Genomic DNA, 27,461 nt, shown 5'->3' on the forward strand with positions numbered 1-27,461 from the left:
CCTACCTTGTGCCAGCCTTTCAGTGGCCATTTTCTCTTCTTCAGCAGATAGCCTTCCTGCGTCTGCATTTCCTGGGCATAACTCATGCTTCCCCGCAAGCCCTCTACAACCTCCCAGCTGTCCTGTTCAGAAAACAAACAAATCGTACCGATCACCCCCGTACACATTTATTAGTGTATGCACAAGACTGGGCTTCAGATGAAAAACCATTTCATCCACATGCTATAGAGTGAATGTTACTGTAATGAATTTTAATGAATTTTAAATCAATAAAATGTCAATATAATAGGCCTATGAGCAGCCAACATACGTACAATATAGTAAACATAACACATGATTTCCATATTTTCACAGAGTTGGACATGCCCAGAGGGAAACATCTAGTCTACAACATGGCAGCTGTTTGGAAGCACATTACACAAGTTGAAGGCAGACAAGCAATGCTGGTTTGGAAGCAAAGACATGACCTGTGTATTCCAGAAAGGGGTTCTACACTGCACAGAATTCTAAGCTTTTGTCCTTAAATTTGGCTGGTTGAGACTTTAATCTTCCACACCTTGTGATATTGGTTAGATTGTTCCAGCAGTTCACTAAAAAGCACATAGACAGTTCTGCAAGATCTAGAACAGGGAAAAAAAAAAAAAAAAGAACCACGTGGTGAAGTAAAAAAAAATTATTTAGCACAGATAAAAAACATAGGGGCCCCTTTTACTAAGCCACATAAGCATCTACGCGCACCAAAATGGAGTTACTGCCCGGCTGCCACGTGGCTCTTGTGGTAATTTCATTTTCGGCGCTCGCCCAATACATGCGTCCGAAAAATCATTTTTATTTTCAGATGCGCGTATTGGACGTGTGCCAAGTGGCATTTGATGCGCCTAGGTCATTACCGCCCAGTTACCACATGAGACTTTACCGCTAGGTCAATGGCTGGTGGTAAGGTCTCAGACCCAAAATGGAAGCGCAACAATTTTCATTTTGCCGCATGCCCATTTTCAGCAAAAATTTTAAAAAGGCATTTACATGTGTGCTGAGAAATGATTCTGTGCACGCCCAAAATACGCATCTACACTACTGCAGCATATTTTTCAGCGCGCCTTTGTAAAAGGGCCCCATACAACTTTCCTCTAACCGCCCAACATGACCATGTTTAGCAAATTTCATATAGGAGCAGACTGTGTGACAGGCTGTAGCTATTTGGAGAAAAACAACTCTGTTTAGAGAAAAAAAGCCTGCTGTCGGTGAGCTTTGCTTTGTATGCTGCTCTGTATCAACCAGACAGGGAAAAATTTGAATTGCTTCTGCTGGTTTATGTTAAGTAAGTCCCTGATGCAGCACTTGAGAGGGCGAAACATGGCCATGTTGGGCAGTTAGAGGAAAGCTGTATGTTTTTTTTATCTGCGCTAAATAGACTTTGTTTTACTTCACCACGTGGGTCTGCTCTTCTTTCCAGCAGTTCACTATGATATCAGCAGAGCTACTATGCCAAATCTTGCCAAAAGAGGAGAAAATGAGAAGGAAATCTGCTAGGGCAAGGCAGCAGTCCATTTCTAAAGCAGAGTCCATTATTTCATGGATAGTAGTAAACACATGTGCCCAAAAGCCCTGGATATATACCGACAATCCCACCACTGATGTTGAGATCATGTGTCTAATAGTATAGTATATTATACGGAATATCTGACAGAGATCTGTACTGCATCCCCAAATATTTTGCTAGCCCTGTCCCACACCAGGTGCTATTAGACTATTCACAAATCTCTTTCTCATTTCATGAGATATAGTTCAATTTTCTTTTTTCTTAACGTAGGCAGTTGTGACATCCAGATTGATGACTAAACTAGGTCCTTCTGTGCCTCTTCTAGAGGATATCTGTTAATGCTTAGGTACAAAGTTCAAGTTTTAAAACCAGAGGAAAAGAGTATGGAGATTGGTTGATAAAGTTTGCTTTTATATTTTTTTTATTCTGCCTATCACTAACCTACAAGTCCTCCTTTAAACCTCAATCTTTAAGTTCCAAAGCACAAAGCAAAATAATGTTCACTTTCCAGAGAAATGTCCTCTTCTCTCAGAACTTCTCAGAAAGAAAGTTAAGTGGGATCTTTCCTCTTTATATAGTTTTGAATCTAAGGGGACTGCTTCAAACAGACCCTTTCAAGTTAACTCTGTAAATCAGATTGCCCTTAATAATTTGTAAATATTCTACTTCCTCACACCTTAACACCTACTTCAGGTCAGTAGCAGTGCTACCTCTCCAGCCACCAAAGAACAGAAAATAACTGTCTTTTAGAACAGAATTTGAGCCTTGCTACTATATTTTTAAAGTTCTTTGGCTGTTAAGATCTTACCTCTAGAAAAAGTTTGTTTAAAACTATGGGAAAAGTGTCTACCTCTAGAGAAAATTGCTTCCAAAGTTCCACAAAGGTGTGGCTGCAGCACTTCATAGCATTCCAGAGAGTACCCATCAGGGCCCAAGGCCATACCAGTCTTCGTAAGCTTAATGGCCCGCTGAATTTTGTTAGCTTGCACAGGTAAGTTAAGCAGCTCCACAGCAGTCTGCGGAAGCTGCGGCATACCACTATCTGCTAGTTAATCAGATATAGCAAGGCCCTCACCCAGGGGATGCGCAGTATACATCTGATGGAAATCGGCAAAAAATCACACAGCTATCTGTTTGATTAGTAGTAATGCTGCCATTATCTGTCAACAAGCGAGCAATATATTGCAACCCATGAAAGGTCTTTGTTGCCTGTGCAAGCAGCTTCCCCAACCTGTTATCATAATGATGATAATGGAATTTACAATAGAAAAGTGACTTTTTATTACGCTCATGAATAAGTGCATTCAAAGCTGCCTGAGTAGCCGACAGGGTCTCTGAACACTGGGGTTGGCTGCCGAATATAGAGTGATTTAGCTAGCTGATATTTGCGCTCCAAGAGCTGAATCCCCTGCACGATGTGTTTGGCTCTCACAGACATGTAGGCCATGATGACCCCATGGAGAACTACCTTTGTAGTTTCCCTAAAAAAAATACAGCCTTCCGACACGTTGTGCATTAAAATCCACAAAATCGGCTCACTTCTGCTGGAGATATTTACGAAAATCTGGATCCTAGTGCAAATAAGAGGGAAATCGCCAACCAGCAACCTGGAACCTTCCACACCCAACTCCATGTCTACCCAAATGAGAGTGGTCAGAAATCTCAGTTAGCCCTTCTCAGCACCTTTGGCCAGTGGGAAAAGGTATTGCAAAGTCAGGATGTAGTCAATGAGAGATAATGTACCATGTGCCTTTAAAAGGTGGGTGTAGTCAGACTCAGCAGGAGGTGCCACAGATCTATAAGGCCTAAGGAAGAATAAAGGTAAGAGACACCTTTATGAGGCCCCAAAACAGTCCCTTGAAGAGAAGGTCTGTCTAAACTGGGGTCCAACATGATTAAAATCTCCTGTGTAAATCAATGGCGTGGAGATCCTATCAAGGCCCAACTACAACTTTAAAAAAATTGTTCATAGGCATTCGAGGCACAGACTGTGAAAAGATAAAATTCTCTCCCATCAAGATTAACTTTTAAGAGAATAAATCACCCGTAAGCGTCTTTAGTGACTAAGTGAACTTTACAGGGCAAGGTTTTACAGACCAAAACTACCACCTCCGCTCTCTTATGAGAGGAGGAGGAATAATATACATCACCCAACCAACCACAATATAACTTTTTATGTTCTTGGTCAGTCAATTTGTTCTCTTGGAGGCAGGCTATGTCCACCCTGTGGCATTTCAGTGGCACTAAAGTTTTACTGCGCTTAATGGATGAGTTTATTCCAGAGACATTCCAGGATATGATATAAACATTACCCTCACTCAGTGTTTAAAGAAAATAGAGGTATGTTGCAAAGCCAAGGCATGTTCTCACTCCCAGCCCCCTTGTGCACAATCACACCCCCATGGTCCTTCAGAGTGACAATTTTACTGTGGCCTTTACCTTTGCAAACTAAATGAGCTAGCAAACTGCTGCCTTTGTTAGCGAACTTATAAAGCTGACATTTATAACAAAGCGTAGATTTCTTAGCATTTTGTGTAAAAGCTCATTTAAAGGCCTGTTGGGCCTCCAAAAGCTGCATTTTAAGGTCTAAAGAATGATGACACCCATATTGCCGATGGAGGGTTGTCACCTGCTGTTCTAATCATAAGACTGCATTGGTGGCGGGCATTCCACTGAACGCTAACATAGGAAATTATTTCTCCCTTTAACACTGCCTTTTCCGCCTCCCAGTACAATATGGGCTCATCTTGATAATCTATTATCTTCTACATAATCTTGTCATTAAGTAAACAAAAACGGGAAGAAGTTGCTATCCTTATACAGATATATTGGAAACCTCCAAGAAACTCCCGAACCAGGGGCAGAACTGAACTGGAGGCCCATCTCCACCCAGGCATGATCTGGCATTATGATCAATCCTGATGGTCGTGTCCACTATGAAGGACAACATTCCCCTAGAAACCGGGAGGTAGCCAATCCCAGACATTGTGGAGTGAGCTCTGGAGAGATGAGAATAATCCCCCTCTAGAAGGAGTGGAGTGGAGGAGTGGCCTAGTGGTTAGGGTGGTGGACTTTGGTCCTGGGGAATTGAGGAACTGAGTTCAATTCCCACTTCAGGCACAGGCAGCTCCCTGTGACCACTTAACCCTCCATTGCCCCATGTAAGCCACATTGAGCCTGCCATGAGTGGGAAAGCGCTGAACCGCCTGCAGGTTGGTTGAGATGGTGGTGAAAATCTGCTCTATGCCATCCAGCTTCTATTAGTTGGAGCTATCTGTCGATAGTATGCTCCACTGTGATATTCTCTGCAGTACATTTTGAGCTCAGAGAGGGATAAGGTGGCACATGCCTGTCTGCCATCTTGGCTTCACCATATTTCTCTTTCTCCCGCTCCTTTGCAGATTTAGATGCCATCTGCCTGCTGATCAACTACTGTCAGGTCTTGGAGCACCAGTCTCTGCATCCTCAAGTAGTAGATTGAAAAAAATCGGGGTACATGCCATTAACGAGCGCAGGTATGAAGGGGGCTGTCGAGAACAGCAAGATCCTGCTGCCCTACTGCTCCAATACCCAACTGGAAGTCACCACTTTAATAACCAGATCAGATATGTTAATGGTGAGTGAACGAGAGGGGGGAGGGAAGAAAAAGGGAAAACCCATGGGCAGTTAGGAAAGAAGGCTCATGGTGCCTGTCTCCCACTCTGGTTCCAATGGAGCTGGAAGTACAAAGCAGAATGACTTTACTGACACTTAACAGTGCTACCACTCCAGTCTTGTAAATATTTTAAATGTTAAAATACTGGGGGGCTTGATTAACCAAGGCTTTGTTCACATCCTGAGCCTATAGGGAAAAGGACTTTGAATCAATCTGGCCATTTAACAAATGCATTTCCATTAAGGGCCTTACACCCCACGTGGGAGGTGGCTCATAAGTAGGCTTAGCAGTGAAGCATTGAAGCAAAAAAAAAAAAAGAGTGAATTTGCATACAGTCTTTCAGAACTGCTTACTCTTGGCAGACTTCTGAGCAAGAATTTTGAAAATTCTATACAAATTACTTTAAAATTATTCACATTACGTTTTGTGAAGAAGTCCCCCATCATAAAGGCCAGGCTCCTCCCTACCCCAGGTCAGATCCCCTACTCAGGCTCAACTCTCCTCAACAATATTAACTCCAGTTCCAACTTCCCCATCTCTTTCCTAACTTTCCTTGAACCCCTCCCTAGGGCTTGACCCCTTTCCCCTCTCCTGGCGGGTTCACACTGTTGCTTCCTCTGTTCAGTCTACATAGTGGACACCACCCAGCTTTTTCTGTCTCCTAATTCACCTCCTTCCCCCCTCCCCTTTTCTCTGTTTCCCTATTCACTCTGTCTCTACCTCCTCCCCAAAAGTACTCTCTCCCCCCAACTCCTACTAGACTCCCCCCCCCCTCCGTTTCCTCTACCCCCAAGGTCTGCCCCAGGCATTGGAGCCGACTCTGTGGGTGCTGTGGGTGCTTGAGCACCCCCAATATTGAGAAAATTCCTTGTAGGGCTATTTCCATTGGGCTTAGCATCCCCATTAATTTTGAAAAGTTGGCTCCTATGGCCCCAGGCACATACCCCCATGCCTTTTCTCCCTTCCACACCGAGCAGTACAACAAGCATGCTCTCCCCTGTTTGCTCTCTATACTTGTCCCCTTTCATGAATCATGCATCAACAGGAGGTGGCAAATGGATGCACTCTGAGCCACAGCCTGGTCCTCTGCTCCTGACTGCTGGGGCAGGTCAGATCAGCAGTTTAACCCAGAATGGCAAAGGAGGACATGGTCTAATATGCACCCATCTGTCTCATCCTCTTGCCCTGTTACTGATGTATGTGTGGTGGGCGGGGGGGATGGGGGAGATAAGAGTGGAAAGGGGAAATCAAGAGAGATGCTTCCTGAGATGTGTTTTCAATGCCCAAATGAATTCTTCAATATATACAGTATGTTTTTTTTTTCTTTATTTGTGGACTGTTTTGCTGTTGTCTTTGCAAAGGGTGGTACAATATGTACCAAAGGAACAATACAGGAGAGCTGTCCAAGTCTGCCACATCCAACTCCTGTTGCAGGTGGAAATTCTTCCCAATGCAGAATTTGCACAGAATTCCCCAGGAATCTATCACGCTCTGAAAATCATGAAATGACCTGCAACATTAGCACTGCTAGAAGGATAAAAAAGGGCAAAAGATCAAAGGAATGGAGAATGTGGGAAGAGAAATACCAACTGTGACAGAAATGAGACAAAGGACATTAAGGAATTAGAAATGAAAGGCTTGGTCCAGTTCTTAACATAAGTAGATTACCACAATGGGAACAAAGGAGCTTCCATATTCATAGTTCTCAGCTCAAATTGCTTTCTTTTATCATACAAAGAAATTCAGCAGTAATTTCACAGCTTGTTTTTAAGTAGCTCTGAAAACAAAAAAGCCAACATGATTTCCAACAATGAAAATAAAAATAGAAATTTTACATTCGAGCTCTTCAACTATTAGTAACAGAGTTTGCTGGGTTTTAGCTGTGAGAAAAAAAAAACACACTTGCTAAAGCAACCAAGAGAGATTTAGATTTTATGGACTCGGGGATTCATTAACATATGCTAGGAATCCCAGGTACAGAATGGAATATTTGTGGGTTCTTTTATTACAGTGTGTTAGATTCTGTACTTAATGCGCTTTAACACAGGAAATTAGTGGTGGTGGGAGGGGGGTGCCCAGAATGTAATAAGCTGTTACCGCATTAAAAATGCGGCAACCAGAAGAGATGGAGTCCAAAGCAGGGGTGCAGCCAGACCTCGGCGGGAGGGGGAGCCAGAGCCTGAGGTGGGGGGCACTGTTTAGCCACCTCCCCCTGCCACTTTGGACCCCCCCGCCGCAAAAAAACCCCCACCGGCACCGCAAAAACCCTCCACCAGGTACCTTGTTTGCTGGTGGGGGTCCCCAACCCCCACCAGCATAAGAGTCTTCTTCAGCGTGAGTCGACTCTGGCACCTTCGCTGTGTGATGATCTGTTTCAAACTCCTGACGTCCTGCACCGTGCACGTCCTGTATGTAGCCCCGTGAAGGACGTAAGGCGTCAGAAACAGATTATCACACAACGAAGACGCCAGAGTCGACCGGCGCTGAAGAACACTGTTTGGCTGGCGGGGGTTGGGGACGGCTGGTGGGGGTCAATTGTAGAGGGGGCCAGGGCTTAATGTGTGGGGGCCCGTGGCCCCACATAGCTAAGCCCCTGGTCCAAAGCACAACCAAACAACCAGCAAAGGAATAAAGTACAAGGGGCCTTCAGAACTGACTTGGCATAAAGATGTTTCTTTATTAAGGGACCCGACATGGCCCATATTTCAGCAAGATGCCTGAGTCAGGGGCCGTGTCAGGTCCCTAAATAAAGGAATATGTTTAAGCCAAGCCAATTCTGAATTCCTCTTGTGCTTCTTTTCTTTTACTGCGTTAAAATGCCCATTAGTCCACCAAGTCTGGAAGTGTCAGTTCATTGCTGTGATACAAAGGGGGTGAGGGAGGGAGTAAATGGGGAAAAAAACTGCAAGCATGTATATTCTTTTTCAATAAAAATAAGATTAAAAAATGCCCATTAGTGCGTGATACTCAGCTCACAGTTAATGCAGAAGCACTTAGTACCTCCTATTTAGGAGGCAGTAAGTGGTCCTGTGCTAATTACAGATTGGGCAGATGCTAAGTGCAGTGTGTTCAGTGCCAAATTCTTTCTAAGCACATTCTTGACCTATGCCCCTCCCAGTTCCACCCTTCCAAAAAATGGCCTTAATAAACAACTACCTCATGCTAACTGTAAATATAAGCACGTAGGCTATTAACGTGTTTGTACATATTGTAAGCTCTCTCGAGCAGGGACTGTCCTTCCCCATGTTTAAACTTGTACAGCGCTGCGTAACCCTAGCAGCGCTATAGAAATGCTAAGTAGTAGTAGTAGTAGTTAGCTGTTAACGCATGCCAAACTGCATGTTAACAGCCTAACACACTTTATTAAAGGGGCCCCTTAATTTTTTCAAAAGGGAATCAAGGAAGTGGGTCTTCTGATCTACTTGTGTCCAGCAGCTTCTCTTAGAACTTGGATTTCAAAAGGGAATCAAGGAAGTGGGTCTTCTGATCTACTTGTGTCCAGCAGCTTCTCTTAGAACTTGGATTTCAAATGGCAATCTGTTCAACTAAAGCTGCCAAAAAAACGCCAAACCACAACCAAGAGGATAACACAGAGGTGGGGAAAGGATGCATCAGAAATACTTTTAGCAGATCTGTGTGTGTCTCTCACACACACGTTAGGTTGTGCATGCGTTTTTTAAAAAATGGATGGCAACAGATGATGAAAAAGAGCATTTTTGGTTTGCATTCCTTTAACAATCTGAATCGTCATTTTTTCCTTTCTATCTGGCAATATTGCAGATTCATGGTGCCAGACACAGAGAAGCTACTTTGGGAGAGGCAGCACAATTCACTTCACCACTCATATTGAAACTTTCTAACAAGCATCCAGAAGACTTTCCCTGCCTCACTATTCCCAAATCCCATTGCTGGTGTCAGAAGCTCAGCACGAAATTGAACAAAAGCTGAAAGCAAACACCAGCAATTCAGCACCATTTTCTTTTGTGCCTTCAGAGACAGGTGGCAGAAAGAAGGTAGCTGCAGAAAGCTACTTTGGATGACTCCTATTCATCCACCTTTTGTATTTCAGCAAATAAAGTAGAGTTCCAAAAGCGAGAGCAGTTTCACTTAAAGGAACGTGCAGGACATCAGGACTCACAGCACAGATTAGCGAACGCGCCGGAGACTGGCACTGAAGAAGACTAAGGCTGACGGGGGTTGAGGAACCCCACCAGCAAAGGTACCTTGTGGCAGCAGCGGGTCAAAAGTGGCAGGGGAGGGTCGGCGGGGGGGGGGGGGGGGTTGAAAGTAGAGGGGGCCAGAACTAAATCTGTAGGGGCCCATGCCCCCGTAGGCCCACCTAGCTACGCCCCTGGTGACCAGTGATGTAATGATTGTTTGTTTTTAACTATAGATAGGTATTGTTTCTTTTCAGTTATAAAGCTTAATCATTGTGTATATATCTTAATCATTGTGTATCTTAGACTGTTTGAAATGAACCTCTAATAAAAGTCTCATTTACCTAATATGAATCCAAAAGAATCCACAGTAATTGTTGAGTAGTCTGTGTTAGTGCTGTGCTAGTGATTGATGAGGCAGGCTGTAAAGCCAGGTCAGAACGCCCCCCCCCCCCTACCTCTCTGAAAGAGCTTGCTAAGCCATAACTTAGACCTTCATCTGCAGACCAATTACAGAGCCACAGCCTACCTGAGCAAACACTAAATATGAAACTGAGTGGGCAGAAACTGTCACATCATAAAAGGCCATCCACTAAAAAGGCTGCTCCTAACTCAAACCTAGCTACTTTGGGAGAGGACAGGAGTTGTTGAAACCAGTGCAGGAGGTGCTCTAGCCATATAAAAGCAGCTTGAATACATAAAACCAAGGAGAAAAAAAAGTGGTTTAAGTAACTGTTCCACCTTTCAATCATGAAAATCTTTCAATGCAACTCTTCTTTCCATGGGGATGGTGGTCTTTTTAAGTTACCACAGCTATCAAAGCACTCACTTTTGGAAAGGCATCCAAGGTCAGTATTGGAAAGGGGCTACAGCCTGCCCATAACCCTGGTATCTTTACCACTAAATCAGGAGCCTCCCACTCTGAAAAGTACCCACTGGGAGAGGGCTCTGTGAAGCAAAAAAAACAAAAAAAAAACCTTTGAGGGCTTACAGAACCTGTCCAAAATTAGGTCACCAACTTGACCTCCTAAGGAGTAATCCCTGAGAAGCAGGAAATGGTGGTAGATGCAAAGAAGTACAGTTAGTGAACTCAACTGCTCTGGAGATAAGTCCCCTGCGGTGGAGTAACTGCCATCCCCCTGGAGCCGCAACGATTCCTCCCAAGCGGAAGGCAGCAATACGATTGCCACCAAATCACAGAAAGGTGAACTTGTATGTCTAGGCCACTTAGCCCTGCTGAAAATGTTCCTCATAACAACTTCTGAATAGCTCAAACCTGTCGGAGGTTCCTGAACTTGAGCATATGGAACACAGCAAAGGCTGCTTTAAGGCCTACTGAAATTGCTCTAGCAAACTGCTGCCCTAAATTGAACTGGGACAACCATGGGAACACTGCCTGATCCAGAACCTACCACAGGGGTAAGAAATCTACCCGGGGAGGAAAATAAGCTGGGATATCTCTTAAGGGAGGTTATATATGAGCCTTGTGGGCTGACAACAAAATAGCTGCCACACTTTTCATGGCAGGCTCCCTTAAGTCTCCACCAGCAAAGAGACTGGTTGGGAAACCCCCTGATGCTGTGTAGAAGATAACCATGGCTCTTTAAAGCTACTAAAAGCTTCAGCAATGCTATAACTATCACAGTGGAGGCAGTAGAATATGGCCACGGTGCTCCTATGCCAGCTCCCACAGTACCCAACACCTCCTCATTGAAGGCATAGAAGAAACAGTGGAAGCAGTTAGAACAGAAAGCCCGAGATTTCCATCCCTCTCAGGCTCCACCAGGGAGTCCTGCTGTTGAACTGTAAAAAGACAGCGTGGTTCCAATAGTTTGGTTTCATTTTAAAGGATTCCTCCTCTCCCCACACACACACAAAGAGTCCCAGGGGGAGAAAGGCTGAAAGATGGGTGGAGGGTGAGAGAAAAGGGAAACCCCCCACCCAAAACAAACCTCACCCCATGGCAAGGTCCACTGGAGGTCACTGGCAGATCCTCTGGCACCTGAAGGAAGCCCACAGGCAACAATTGGCACTTAGAATATGTCTGCAGACCACTTCCTGGGAGTACTGGATGTAAACGCTAACACAGAACCATGGTCCTTTCACTAAGGAGTGAGGCCTGAACTTCAATTCTGCTGCAGCAGACCAACCTGCACCATCTGCTGGAGGCAAAGAAATAATGGTGTTCTGGAACGCAGAACTCATACTGGTGATGTCATTGGATCATTCAAATGTCTCTGCCTCCCCATCTGCTGGCACAGGGACAAAACCCACTGGTTTAAGGAAGTGAGTTTTAAAAATCTCTCAGGCTTTGGACACATAGCATATAAATCAAAGAGAAAAGGAACCCAAATAAAGTACATGGGCAGGCAGTCATCTACTCCTATCACATTTTTAAAGCGCTACCGCACACATGAAGTACTTACAGACACATGTAAAAGAGGGAGTCCCCGCTTTAAAGAGATTACATCTAATCTGACTGAAGCATAATGCTTGGAGGGATAGGCAGGATGTGGTGGAGGAAGCAAAGAAGAGAAGTTAGTTGAATTTATTTTAAAGAGGAGAGTACCAACATCAGCAGCTTTCAGCAGAAACGAGAAACACCAATTTTCTGCTCCCATCTCCAGAGAGATGCAAAAGACAGTAGAAGTGGTACAAAGGGGGTAGGGTAGGCAGAAAGCTAGCAGCAGATAAAGCAAAGAGCAGAGGAGTGGACAATCCTTTTCCCTCTGAGCAGCATACATAGAGAAGTCTTTGGCAGGTAAAGGAGTCTGTTGAATCCTCAGATGAGGGATTTCTAGACTCAGATATTAATTTTGATCTGGAAAATCTAGTTGTTAGCATGCTACATGGTGTCAAGGTAAGAAGTGATATTGCTAGGGCCAAGCACAACCAACAGGTACAGCAAGTAGTGAAAGACTGCTTTGCCCTTTCATCTTCTGCTCTTAAATCAGCCCCAGTTCCAGAAGCAAGAGCCACCACTGCTGCTCCCAGGGATGCAGACAGGAAGTACCATTAAACGATGCAGAAGCATCTTAAGATACCCATTCGCTTCTCTAAGTCAGATCACTCCCTGCCACTCACCAATTCTCTTACTGGATTACACATGCCAAACGTCAACCTAGCAGGTCAGAAGGCACCTGTTTTCCCTCCATTTCTATCCACCCAAAAGTTATCAACTGCTGCTCCTATCCCTATCTGTTGAATGTTGTATAAAGTTACAAATATGCTCAAAGTTATAACGTCAAAACTTTCATGTTTAAAAGGAACTTGCAAAATATCAGCCCATTGTCATAATGTAGATTTCATACCTGATGCTTAATTTTCTCTCAGTTTTATGTTGAATGTTGTATAAGGTTACAAGTATGCTCAATGTTATAACGTTAGATCTTTCATGTTTAGAAGAAATATTGTTATAATGTAGGTTTCATACACGCTGCTTAATTTTCTCTCAGTTTTATGTAAGCAACTATTTAATCCTGTTCTATGTAAACCACATTGAACCAAACATGCTTTGGGATAATGCAGGATATAAAAACAAATAAATGAAAATGGAAAATGGAAAGGTGCTTGTGGATCAGCAGTAAATGTATGTAATGCTGGAATTACATTAACAGAGGAAAGCCAAAGAGTCATTTTTGAAATGGTGGAATGTTGCATCACTTTCAGAAACACTCTTTCAAGATAGTATCAACTTTTTTTCTTGAATCTAGACTTGAATCTAGTAGCAGAAGCAGCAGCAAGAGAACTACAGAAAAAAGGAAATCCAATTCCCAAGTTGAGCCTCTAGACTTTTCTTCCAGTGAAGTGGCAGACACATAGCCCAATTACCCATCAAAACAAAGTACCATGGAGGAGATGGGATGATGTTTAGCATCACTGTAATGGGCAAGTGAGATGTAGAATCAAAAGTGGTAATATGATGAATCAGTAAGATGATTGCTTTGTATAACCAGCCCCTGCTGGGTAGCTGCACCTCTTAGCTCCCTCTAAGACAGCCTTCCAGGAGGACCTTTGGTAGGCAGGTGAACCCCAGCATGTATAAATCAGTACCATGCCTGAACAATCAACACTTAACATGTCTCTTCTCCCTGATGACAGCTGGACAAGACAGTAATACAATTATTCATAGATTATAGGCATAGCAGGGGTGCACCAGCAGAAGGGTACAGGTGAGTACGCTGCATATCCAAGTGCATATGCAACCATATCCTGGCCCACATCTCTGTGAAAATAAGGGCAATGATGACGGGCTGCTGCTAAATTGGAGAGACTATCATGCAGTGAAGGAAGGGAGGGCTTTTATAATATCTAATACTTTGCACATTTGTTGCACCTGGTAGTAAGGCTTCCTAAGACTAAGGAGCAAGGGAAGCAGCAGCCTTATTGTGAAATGATGGAGATGTGCTGAAAAATAGCAATATATTTCCAAAGACGTGTGAAAGGTGGGCATGAGCTGCATGAGAAAGCAGCAGGGTCCCCGTGTAAACTCAACACAGAAAAAATACACTGTCTCATCCCAATGCAATACGTTTAAACCCACAAACAAACACCTCAGGTTACATCCTTCCTATCTCAGACAGCCTGAAAATTCTCGGCGTTACAGTCGACCAGAACCTCTCACTAGAGAACCAAGCGAAATCCACACTAAAGAAAATGTTTCACTCAATGTGGAAACTCAAACGCATGAAATCATTCTTCCCGAGGGAAATATTTTGCAACTTGATACAATCAATGGTATTAAGCCGTGCAGGCTACTGCAATGGAATTTATGCTGGATGCAAAGAACAAATCATAAAGAAACTTCAGACCGCTCAAAACACAGCAGCCAGGCTTATATTTGGAAAAACGCGGTTTGAAAGCGCCAAACCCCTCCGAGAAAAACTGCATTGGCTCCCAATCAAAGAATGTATTGCTTTCAAAATCTGCACCCTGGTTCATAAAATTATTTACGGCGAAGCCCCGGGATACATGACAGACCTCATAGACCTGCCAACCAGAAACACAACAGGATCAGCTCGAACATACCTAAATCTCCACTACCCAAGCTGCAAAGGACTCAAATACAAATCAACTTATGCATCCAGCTTTTCCTATTTAAGCGCACAACTATGGAACGCACTGCCAAAAGTCGTAAAAACAACGTATGACCACCTAAATTTCCGGAAATCACTAAAAACAAACCTGTTCTAAAAGGCATACCCCACCGACTTTGACTTTATCTGCTGACAAATTTTCAGTGTAACAGGCCCCATTCTCTGGAGCACACTCCTCTCAACTCTGTCTGGAAGGATCACATATTAGATTTAAAGTAGGCCTCAACTCTGGTCACTGCATCTTAAAAAAGATATAGCAAAATTAGAAAACATACAGAGAAGAGCGATGAAAATGATAAAGAGGATGGGACGATTTTCCTACAAGGAAAGGCTAAAGTGGCTAGCGCTCTTCAGCTTAAAGAGACGGCTGAGGGGAGATATGATAGAGGTCTATAAAATACTGAGTGGAGTAGAACGGGTGGATGTGACTTGCTTATTTACTCTTTCCAAGAATATTAGGACTGGGGGGCACGCAATTAAACTACTAAGTACTAAATATTTCTTCATGCAACGTGTAATTAAACTCTGGAATTCATTCCCAGAGAATGTGGTAAAAGCAATTAGCTTTTATAAAAGCATTTGGATAAAAGGTTTGGATAATTTCCTAAAAGAGAAGTCCATAAGCCATTAAAATGGACTTGAGAAAATCCACTACTTATTTCTTGGACAAGCAGTATGACATCCGTTTTACTGTTCTGGGATCTGTCCAGGTACTTGTGACCTGGATTGGCCACTGTTGGAAACAGGATACTGGGCTTGATGGACCTTCGGTCTATCCTAGTGGCCCCTTCCCCCGGTCTTTTTACTTGTAGCATGGTATAGTGGTGAAAGAAAAAGGGGATGCTACAAAGTATAGTGTGCATGGGAAGAGCATTGATGCAGAAGCAAGAGAAGGGGTGGAGGAGAAGAGAGGAAACAAGGGGTGGTATGCAAGAGTGAAGTAGGAGGCAGTGTGGGGAGTAAGGGGAAATTGCTGAGCACAACGTGCAGTGGAAAGATGATTTGTGTGATACTACAGCTGATTGTGGGACAGTGGAAGAGTACAAACTGAAAGAGGATGAGGGAGGGGGCAAACTGGTGGTGGTGTTCTTGTCAGGGACAGGGGATATTGTGTTGGGGGTCGTTGAGCCCCTGTTGGGAGACAGAGTGAGAGTGTGTTGACAGTGTGTTTGGCCTAGGTTACCCTTCCCTCTTTCAAAACTATGATTTATAATATGCAAGTAGTGCTCAGCGACTGATCTATGATTTAATTAAAAAAAAACCTGCTAGGTTCATTGCTCCTGCTGGGGGTACATGTGATACACTTTCTGAAGTCTGGGGATACTTCCTACCTAAAACATTGATAACTGGTCTGTGGCTTTGCACCAGCAATAAAATTAGGTTAACTAGATGAAATTACTGATCCTTATCTGCCATGCTATTCTGTGTTTCTGTTTGAAGTATGCTTTTAATATATATATATATATATATATATATATATATATATATATGCACTAAAATTTGTGTGGACTATTTAATAGTGGGCATTTCATCATCAGATGACCGAAAAGCTAATATTTGAGTTAGAGCAACATTAAAAGAAAATTAACTATCAGTAAAAGCAAGAACGTGTCACCCTGTGGGGTGTGGGGGGGGGGGGGGGGCAGTGAAGTGTCTGTGTTGGAAATCCAAAATGAATGACCTGGCAGCTGTAATTAGTGAGAGCAGTACATAATATTCAAATGGTGCTCCAGAAGAAAACACATTTTTTCAGTACATACATCTATCCATAAATATCAGAAGCATAAAATGTTCAACAATGACCATTTTACAGGTTGACAGCTTCTTTTAGTACATACACAGAAATTATCCAGATGTGCTGCTGGACAGGTTAAGGCACGCTTCAATTTTTGCCCAAGCTCTCAAGCCATGCATCTCCTGTTTTGTAGGTTTCTCCATTAGATCTCTGTACTCTTCCCCTTTGCTATTAATCAGAGGCACTTACTGAAGAAGACAGCCAGCTTCTAAGGAGCTGGATTTCCTTATCCCACTTGGGAATTTCCAGAGGGAAAGAAAATGCTTCAATGTTGTTGAACTGCTGCAGGAAATTGAATGTCTGGATCTGTGTCAGATCTGCGAAAGCTAAAAGCTTCCAGTTTACCAGCCACACACTGCTGTATTGCATAATGAATAAGCCAGCTCAGGTTTGCTTACGCCCACCTGTTGCAGTGTGTATAAACAGCACAGAAAACTAAGGGAGCAATTCCATAAAGCAACGCTTAAAAGTAGAAGCGGCAAAGCGCACATTCTATAACAGACCAGTAGCGCAAAGCCACCTTGGCGTGCCAGTACTTAGGTGCAACAGCTTAAGCCAGGTCCAGGACAAGGATAAGCTGGATGTCTAAGTGCACCTTGTAATACGCATATCTGATACTATTCCACTGATACTGGAGTGGAAAAGTAGCCTAGTGGTTAGTGCAGCAGATTTTGATCCTGGGGAACTGGGTTTGATTCCCACTGCAGCTCCTTGTGACTCTGGTCAAGTCACTTAACCCTCCACTGCCCCAGGTATAAAAATAAGTACCTATATATAACTAGTATAAAAGGCCCGTTTCGGTAGGCAATGAAATGGGCGCTAGCAGGGTAATCCCCCCACCCCCCGCAGCGCCCTTCCTGTCTCCCCTGTCCTCCCTACAGCCACCCATCTGGTCTCAGGATCCCTTCCCCACCAACCCTCCTCTGCCCCTGCAGCCACGCATGTGCAGCGGCCCTCCTCTCTCCCTTGCTCCCCCTGCAGCTACCCATGTCCAGCGAACCTTCTCTCCCCTGCCCCCCTGCAGCCACCCATGTCCAACGACCCTCCTCTCCTTTCCCCTTGTCCCCCCTGTAGCCACCCATGACCAGCGACCCACCTCTCTCCCCTGCCCCCCCTGCAGCCACCCATGTCCAGTGACCCTCCTCTCCCCCTGCCCCCCCTGCAGTATCCCTTCTGTCTCCCCTGCAGCCACCCCTCTGGTCTCAGGACCCCCTCCCCCCCCCCCTCTTCCCTGCCCCCCCCCCGCAGCCATCCATGTCCAGCGACCCTCCTCTCCCCCTGCAGCCACCCATGTCCAGCGACCCTCCCCTACCCCCTCGGCGCATCAACCCCCTCGCCACCCGCAGCCGCCAATACTAACGCTGTCCGGCCGCTGCTGCGTCTCCTGTTGAGCAGCAGCGGCCGGTACAAAAAGAAAAAAGCCAAAAAAAAGATTTTAAACCTGAAACACAGCTCCGTAGACAACCATCTGGCATTGGCTGTCATCTCTGCAGCCGCTCCTCCTCTCCCCTCTGACGTTGCTGCGCTCCTCCGGGGTCTTCCTGCAGGGGCAGTGATGTGGAGGGGAGAGGAGGAGCGGCTGCAGTGACGACAGCCAATGCCAGATGGCTGTCTACGGAGCCGCGTTTCAGGATAAAAATCTTTTTTTGGGCTTTTTTCTTTTGTACCGGCCGCTGTTGCTCCACAGGAGAAGCAGCAGCGGCCGGACAGCGTTAGTATTGGCGGCTGCGGGTGGCGAAGGAGTTGATGTGCCCGAGAAGGGGGGGGGGGGGTAGGGCCTTTGGTGATGCGCCGGGGGGAGGGTCTTGGGTGATGCGTCAAGGGGGGGTAGGTGATTGGGTGCTGCGCCGGGGTGGAGGGGCTTGGGTGTTGCGCCAAGGGGGGGCACTGAGAGCTAATTGGTAGGCAGGGGGAGGAGTAGGGAAACATGCGCCGTGTGTTTCCCTACTCTTCCCCCTGCCTGGCTCGCGGTTTTGCAGGGCAGGGGCTTGGGTGTTGCGCCGGGGGGGGGGGGGGGGCACTGACAGCTGTTTCCCAGGCAGGGGGAAGAGTAGGGAAACACGCTCCTCCCCTTGCCATGGAATCAGCTGTCAGTGACATCACTGATGTCAGTGTATTCTAAACTGCCTAGCAGACCACCTCCGAGGGAGCCACAGTACCAGGCACATTAGAACGCTGGAGGTGAGAATTATTATATAGGATACGCAAACCATTTTGATTGTAACCACAGAAAGGTGGTATATGAAGTCCCACCCCCTTACCCTTACTATTTCATAAGGTATGTGGAACTCCCATGCTGAACTCACTAGTACAGCTCATTTGCTGTTATGTGCCACACCTATTTTATAGAATACTGCCTAGCACATATTTATTTATTAGGATTTATTTACCGCCTTTTTAAAAGCATTCACTCAAGGCGGTGTACAGCAAGAATAAGTCAAACATAGACAATAGACAATTATAGTAGTAAAAATATTCAAATAACCACATTACAATGTCAACAGAATATGCAATAAAACATTTAATAGCATAGGGCATAAGCAAACATGAAACATATAGATAGATAAGACAGATGGGTGTAAGTGCCAATTTGTGATGCCATTCATGCACCTATTCTATAAAGCAGGGCACACAATTGGTGACTATATTTAGCCTTCCGTTATAGCATTGGATTCTCCCTTCAAGGAATACAAAGAACACAAGAATAGAAGAAAAGCCATGCCAAGTCAGACCAAAACACATCAAACCCAACTGCAGCCAGTATGGGCCCAAGTACCCAGCAGATCTCAAAGTTGAACTTTGGTTTCAATGGATTTTAGAAGCACTCATGTGAGCTGCAAATGCTACTTTAAGATAATCAGGTACTGTAAATCTTTTCTCTAAGATTAACTGACCAGAGATCAAATTCACCAAAGAAAAATCATGTCAAACAAATCTGATTGATTTCTTTGACTGGATGACCAGAGAACTGATCGAGGGCATGCACTAGATGTGGTCTATTTGGACTTCAGCAAAGCCTCCGACACAGTTCCTCATAGAAGGCTTGTGCATAAATTGAACGAACTGAAGTTAGGACCCAAAGTAGTGAACTGGATTAGAAACTGGTTGACCAACAGACGACAGAGTGTGGTGGTGAATAGAATGTATTTGGAAGAAAGGTGAATAGCGGGAAAGTTTGCCTTTTTGCAGATGACACAGATTTGCAACAGAGTGGACACCCTAGAGGAAGTGGACAACATGAGAAATGATCTAAAGATTAGAAGAATGCAAATTTTAATGCAAAGAAATGTAGTGTTGCACATGGGGTGTAGAAACCTAAAAACTGTATTTGCTAGGGGGTGACAGGCTGATAAGCACAGATGGAGAGGGACCCTGGGGTGACAGTGTTGGAGGATCTTAAGGCAGTGAAGCAACGTGACAAGGGGGTGGCTGTAGCCAAAAACGATGTTAGGCTGCATAGAGAAAGGCATATCCAATAGAAGAAAGGAGGTGTTAATGCCTCTGTACAAGTTGTTGGTGAGGCCCCATTTGGAGTACTGTGTTCAGTTTTGGAGGCTGTATTTTACTAATGATATCAAAACATTTGAGGCAGTTCAAAGGAAGGAGATAAACAATATAGAGCTTGTGCCAAAAGACGTTTGAGAAGAAAAGAGACTTGAAGACCTCAATATTTATTTATTTAGATTTTTGCTCACACCTTTTTCAGAAGTAGCTCAAGGTGAGTTACATTCAGGTACTCTGGGTATTTCTCTGTCCCAGGAGGGCTCACACTCTAGGTTTGTACCCGAGGCAATGGAGGGTTAAGTGACTTGCCCAAGATCACAAGGAGCAGCAGTGGGATTTGAACCGGCCACCTCTAGATTGCAAGACTGCTGCTCTAACCACTAGGCCACTCCTCCACATTACTGCTGGAATGCCATTACATAAGAACACCATGTCCAGATCAAAACACCCAGACCTGCATTTGATATACTGAATATTCTACAGCTGCACTGATCCCTTAATGGGGGCTGTTCACTCAGAACTACTTTGTTCTGTCTCCTTCTGCTGGTGGATGAATATAACCCATTTGTCTGGACTGGTTTGGTAGGATTAAAAGGAAAGAAAATCATCAGATAAGACAATTTTTCTTTGCGCTTTCCTTTAAATTTCATCAGCTATATATTTCTCTTCCATGCCCTTTCCCCTAAATTTCACTTGATAGGCAAGCTGCTCTTATCCACACCCTTCTCTCACATTGTCAGATCATCTCTATTTTCCACCTGGCTGAACAAAAAATAGCGGATCAAATCATACTATTGCACGAAAATGAATTGATCATAAGTGAAGGAGAGGACCTCAGACTGGTAACAACTTAATCTTGATCTTAATTAATAAGATTACATATATTATCACCGTACTTTAATCATAGGTCCCTACCAACCTCCTTCCTCGGTGTTCACACAACTGTACATATCTCTCTATATAAAAGGCAACCCCAATGTTCTAATGAAGCCTCACCGGAAACTTGAAGGGGGCGAGATATCCGGATTGCCACAGACTGTGTGCCCCGCCCTCGCGCCACAACGTGATGACGTCGAGGGCGGGCGAACGACGCGTCTCGCATGACACGCAAACGGTCCCCCCCCCCGTCCATCTGATCTTGCGGTCGCTCACTCCTTCAATCGCCTCTCTCCATCTTACCCTCACAGCGCCTCTCACCTCCAAGTGAAGGCGCTGTGGCAGGCAACAGATGATAGTTTCCCTTCGCCCCTCCCTCCTTCCCTCCCTGTGTCCCGCCCTCACAGAATTTACTCAGATGACGGCGGGACAGGGAGGGAAGGAGGGAGGCCCGAAGGGAAACGATCATCTGTTGCCTCTGCTGCAGCACCTTCACACGGAGGTGAAAGGCGCTGTGAGGGGCCGACCCCCCCCCAAGCAACACTGACCCCCCTCCAAGCCCCCGAACCCTCTCCAAGCCCCCACCGTCGCAGCACATCCCACCCTGCCCCCTCCGAGTCCAACCGACAACGTTCACAGCTCCTCCCACCACAAACAACAGGTGAACCTATTTAGTTCCCTGTAAGCAAGGAAGCCGATTTGGTTGATCTCTATTCCCACTGTCCCGCGCAGCTGTCATTGCTATACACTCAAAATAAACCAACCAAACATATGAGCTGCTGCATCCAGGTTGTCGTTCTTTATTATTGCTTCATCTGTAACAACTGTGAAGGTGTTTCATTTGCACCCCCCCCTCCAAGCCCACAGCCACTCCCTCACAGTTCGCCATCCGCCCCCCCCCCCCCCCCAAACATTCACACACACAAAACAAAAAACCTACTGGTAGCCACCAAAACTACAACCTGAAGGATCCCTCACCACAGGAACGCAGACCCCCCCCCTTCAAAACTCCCTCACCACTCCCTCACAGTTCACTATCCCCCACCCCCCCTCCCCCTAACATTCTCACTCACACACACCATCACACCCTCCCAACTAGCCTACCACGCCCATCCCTCCCTTTCCCACCCCTCAAACAACATTCTGACAACAAAAACACAATATCTATCACACACAGAAAAACACTTCACTAATGACAACAAGCCACAACACAACCTGAAGGCGGTGGGCCACCACAACCAGGCGGCGGCCGACCACAAGGCCCTGGAGAACACCTGGAAACTTATGCACAAACTGGTGAGTTGCAGCACAGTGGGAGAGGGGAGGGAGGACGGCCTGCAAATTGGACGACAAGAAAGGGGGCCGTGGAACTCGGAGGGGAGAGAGGGTAGCGTAGGACTCGGAGGGGACAGAGGAAGACAGCGAAGGGGGGGGGGGGGGACAACCTTGCTAGCGCCCGTTTCATTTCATACAGAAACGGGCCTTTTTACTAGTATACATATAATGTAATGCAAAAAAAACCAGCCACAATATAGAGCAAGGCTACTTAGCTTGTTGCAGCTTAAACTGAGGAAGCCCTCAGTTTAAGCTGCAACAAGCTAAGTAGCCTTGCTCTATATTGTGGCTGGTTTTTTTGCATTACATTATATGTATATATGTACAGTTGTGTGAACACCGAGGAAGGAGGTTGGTAGGGACCTATGATTAAAGTACTGTGACAATATATGTAATCTTATTAAGATCAAGATTAAGTTGTTACCAGTCTGAGGTCCTCTCCTTCATTTATGATCAATTCATTTTCGTGCAATAGTATGATTTGATCCGCTATTTTTTGTTGGAATATTTTCAAATTGAGCGGAGTTTTTTTCCCATTGATTTTTGTTACTTTGGTAGTTCCACCTGGCTGAACCAAATGCCTGGAATGGCCTTCAACACTTAACATCAAGCTCCTTCTCTCTCTTGCAAGACTCAGATCCTGCCTGACAGTTCACCTCTGAGGCTAACTAATACCTGAACCCTGCCCATGTAACAGAGCTCACTCTCTCTTTCTCTGAGCTCAATTCCGGGGAAACAGAAGGGGGAGACAGATATTTCCATACCAACATTACATATGTCATATCTGATGAAACTCCTTAAAATTGCCTCTCCTCAGTTTAATCCAGAGCTTCCCAACTGTTCGTCAAGAACCCAAATAGAGTTGCAGAAGCTGCTTTTGGGTCACCACCTAAGTGAGCTTTCTATAAGTACATCATTATTCTGCACCTCTAGTATGTCTCAATTTTATTTGGCCACAATCATGAGGTCAGAGGCACAAAAAAATTGGGAAGCACTGGTTTAAGTTCACTTCCCATAAATCTCTGTTGTTATGTCCTTGCTGTCTTACGTGAGGCCTCCTATCTGTTGCTCACTCTGTGTGCTGTCCATTGTGTGTTTCTGTAGAGCACAGTATAAACTTATACAAATCCTGGTTTTAAAAAGTTTCATTATATTGGTCCTACCTGCTTATTTTCTTGCTTGGAGGAGCAGCTGCTAGTGCTTCTTGACGGTGATAACATTTTCTGGGACATGCCAAGGCTTTTTTCATCACTCATGTTTTTTTGTTTGTTTGTTTTTTCCCCTCCGACCCTTTTTCTTTGGGCCCCAGTCAAGCCATCAGAAACATACTAGAAAAACTGCAACCAAATAGAGATGCTTCATTCTTGTTTGAGGTATGGTAAACGCATAGCCACTGAAGGTACTGGAAACCCTAAAAAGGAAAAACAAAAAATGTAATGTATTAGCTTTGGTCTCTGAGAAAACAAACATTTAGCAATAAAGCAACAGTACTTCGAGAGTGGCACCTTCTGCAATCAAAACTTTGGTGAGGTTCATGACTTAGAGGTAAGTGAGGCGGGGGGGGGGGGGGGGGGAGCAGGGCAGCAGAACCATCTGGCAATATAGGCGGTTGCCTAGGGTGTCAGCAAAGAGTATCTGAAGTCACACAAAGCCAGCAGCCATTTTCAAGACGCGGCGGTAGCAGGGAGGTCAGTGGCCGTGGGCAGAAAAGAGTGGAGGTCTTTGCTGCCCTGAAGAGGCCAGCAGGCCACCAGGGTGTGCTATGGTCTGGGGGAGTTGCCCTTGTAGTAAATGACAGGGAGGGGGGGAGAAGGCCAGCCTCTCCAGCCATCTGTCAACCTGCCAGCCCGCCAGCCCAGAAACCCGGACAAAACGGGCTGGCTGGAAAAAACCATCCGGACCCCTGACAGTCCCCTGAAAAGGAGGACATGTCTGGGGAAATCCAGACATACGGTAACCCTGGGCAGAATATACTACTTCAGCAGTGCCCACAAGTGGGATAAGGGACACAGAGACAAAAACAGAACAGATGATAAAAGAATAACTATAACATATGAGTCCCACTTCAGTATTTTATGTCGAGCTCAGGAGGATCATAATGCAGAATGCTGGGGTAAAAGTGTTGAGTAATAGATGTCTTACAATTTAAGTTTTGCTTTGCTTCAATCTAATTTTGCTAGGTTTATTGCCTATCTACAAATTACAAAAACCTTAGTGTCATTAGTCAACCAGGTCTTATTTTCCCAGCAACTGAGTTTATTTATCAAAGTGTCTCTTAAAACTAGAGCACCCTAGACAGCAATACTTATGTCTCCACATGACTAAGGCAAGTTAAACTGAAGGAGGGGAAAGGAAAGAAGACTGAGGAAACCTTGGGACAGAGAGAAAGAGGAAAAAAAAAGGGTTTACATCTTATCATCAGCCATGGCACTCATTAAATGTCCTTTCACTGTAGGCTGATTTTGCCTGGTACTGATCAGCTTTCATTTTCCTTTCAACTTTAACGCTACAAAAAGATATTGTAATACCCCATGGGAATAGGTATTACGATTTTTCCAGAGCTTGTGGGGGGGGGGGGGGGGGGGGGGAGAGGGAGGTCCCTGCTAGAGGGCTGGAATGGTAGGATGCCCCTGGGTAGGAAGAAGTCCAGCCCAGCCATTGGGGAGTGGTTTTGAAATAGAATGCAAGGGAAAAGAGTTGCCCTTGTAGTAAATGACACGGGGGGGGGGGGGGGGGGGGAGAGAAGTTGCAAAGGGGATATAGGTTGGAGTTATGCCCAGAGAGGGGTCGTCTTTGGTTGCCCGATGGCCCTCTGCCAAGAGACCAGTAGCAGAAAAGGGGAATCCTAAGTGAGGCGTGTGATCGACTGTAAAGGAGGATTGTGGCTCCTAAAAGTGGCAACAGGGATACTGTATGTACTATGGGTGGGAGGGAAGAGGAGAGATCCAGCCTGGGAGCAGGTGAATGGAGCTAGGGAGAGCTCAGTTCCAGGACCAGGGTAGATCCAGAGGGGTGTCACCGCTGGAAAAGGGTCAGACCAGAGTAGGGTCTGAACCCGCAGAGGCTGAATTTGTGATGAGAGGAGGAGAAACAGCCACTGAGAATAGCACTGCCTTGCAGGATAGGCATGGACAGGCAAACTGTATATATAGTTTATTGAAACTTGATATACCGCTGTTGCACCAGCGTCAATCTCAGCTGTGTACAATAAAAATAAAATAAAAACATAAAAGAATGAATGCCATAAATCAACAGGGCAGGACCAAAAAGAGGAGTCACTGAGATGCCAGAAACTATGCACACAGGGTACCAAGCTCAGGACTTAACAATGACAGGGTCATGGCCATATGCCAAGCAATAAAAATGAGTTTAAAGAAGGGTCTTAAATTTGACAAATGAGGCTTCCCCTTTAATATTGGGAGGCAGACTACTCCAGAGATGTGGAGCCAGAAAAAAAAGAACGCAGAAGACTGGGTAGATTCATAATGAGCTATTTGAGGAAAAGGTAAGACAAGATGATTGAAGAAAGGGACTAAGGGACACAGTTGGGAGAAGCGGTATAGGAGTTCCCCTGAGGAACACCAGAAGGATTTGATCTAAGTTGGAGTTTATATGCTATTTGGACTGCTTAATAAAGGTTTGAAGTACTGCCTGTTGCAGCGTTGGAACAAATACAGTTTGTGTTTGCATAAGCTGTGACTACAGTGTATCTTCGAGCACAAGGGTGTAAGTGCCTCCCAAACCCCTGGATTGCTATTCCGGACTATAGACCGATTCCCAAGCTTGACTGCAGGCAAACTGGAATGGATGAGTGAGGTGAGAGTGGCCCTGAAACTGAACTGATGTGCTTTGTGGCCCGGGGCTGGAGCCAGCACACGGGTGAGACCCAGGTTACAATATGAAAGCAATCTTGGCTTCCTATAGCAAGAGGGGATGGAGGTGTTACATATTTCAGGAACAAGAATCATGAGCGGAACACACGCTACTCTCCTAAAGATTACCAAACAAAATATGTCCTCTGGAAATGCCAGATTTCTCCCTAAAATGTAGTAAAATCTCAGGCTGGCAGTTCCATTTGATATAGCTCTGGGCATTTTCCTACCCTTCAAGGGCCAAAGGCAACACCTTCACACCTTTGTCTCAGAATCCAGGAGTACCAGAAGAGACACTTCTGCCCATCCTTACCCCACTACTTACTCAATTCCTTCTTCTAAATCTGTATAAGAACTAGCCCACTTTTGCAGAATACCAAACATTAAGAGAACACATCATTAAAAGGCAATGAATACTTTTAACCACGTATTAAGTGAGGCAAAAATCAAACATAGAATGTTCTTTCCAGCTTCATGGCTCTCTCATTCCTCCTTCTCCAAGGGATATGGGGAATCTGGATTGATCAGGGTACTGCTTAATTAGACCAGAGTGAGAACAACTTTTAAAGTCATTTACTAGGGACAGAGAAAGTACTTGCATATAACAAATATGAACAACTTTCCTTGTACCACAGATAGGTGATATTGCAAATCCATGACCCTTTACCCTTTTACATACATAAATAGCAATTTATGTGCATGATTTAGTTGTCTGAAAAACTCCTCTCCTTTAATACAGCAATACGAACATATGTCCTTTGGGATGCACTTAGTGGCATCCCTGAGTGCATGGTTTGGGCGGCATCAAAAAGAAAATACAGAGATTTTCTATGGAAGAATATGTAGACTTGACAATACAATCTCCTCACACAAAGATCAGGTGCACCGGTTTTTTAAAGGAAAGTGCACCGAATTGCAGAATATACATGTCAAATCCCTGGATTAAAAGTATCTGCAGACTTATCTCAAAGCAGTCTGAAAATTGTCCCCTTTAGATAACATTGAAATGTAGACTGCAGTGCGTTTTTAAAAAATACAAAACTAGATAAAGCTGAGCGCCACAGGCTGGTAAAAAGAAAGCCCAGAGAACAGAGCAGATCCTACCTATTCATGTATTATTTGTTTTCATCTAATCTTCTATATATGTTATATTAACAGTACCCTTGACGCAGCCCTTTTGAGGGTGAAACGTAGCCATGTGGGGCATTTTATCTACAATAAACAAACTTTTGTCCACGATCATTGTGTGATCTGCTCTGTTCTCTGCTCTGCTGCCTGCAAATCATTTGTGCCTTTAAGAGAGTGCTCTGTGCTGAGAAGTTGATTTAGTATACTGCATTAGAAATTCCCACACTGAACAGCTAATGCAAAAGGGAGGATGAAATGGCCAGGGACTGTACCTTACAGTTAACAAGAAGGTAGTTAGCACTTGTTGTTATTATTTAATCTTTTATTAATTTTCACTTAATTACATAGAGATGGTATTACATCAAAATGCTTTGGAAATGCACAATATTTTGCTTAACTCAATAAGCTAAAACAAAAAAATAAAAAAGAAGGAAAAATACAAATATATTTTGTCCACAATAGAGGGATCCAAGAATAGGAAATAAATCCAAATATCTAATACA

General features: G+C 44.7%; 1 protein-coding gene across 2 annotated transcripts in view; it reads right to left on the bottom strand.

Annotated features, from left to right (window-relative positions):
* The window catches only part of OSBPL3 (oxysterol binding protein like 3), a 324,326-nt gene that overhangs the window by 133,881 nt on the left and 162,984 nt on the right, over positions 1–27,461 (bottom strand). For both annotated transcript variants that reach the window (XM_030202113.1, XM_030202121.1), the window contains exons 2-3: positions 23,122–23,369; positions 6–122 (exon numbers count right to left, since the gene is read on the bottom strand). In XM_030202113.1, coding sequence (XP_030057973.1) covers positions 6–122; positions 23,122–23,214 — 210 coding nt within the window. In that variant the 5' untranslated portion in view covers positions 23,215–23,369. The remainder of the gene's footprint in view (positions 1–5; positions 123–23,121; positions 23,370–27,461) is intronic.

Source organism: Microcaecilia unicolor, chromosome 1 (genome assembly GCF_901765095.1).
Source record: "Microcaecilia unicolor chromosome 1, aMicUni1.1, whole genome shotgun sequence".
NCBI lineage: Eukaryota > Metazoa > Chordata > Amphibia > Gymnophiona > Siphonopidae > Microcaecilia > Microcaecilia unicolor.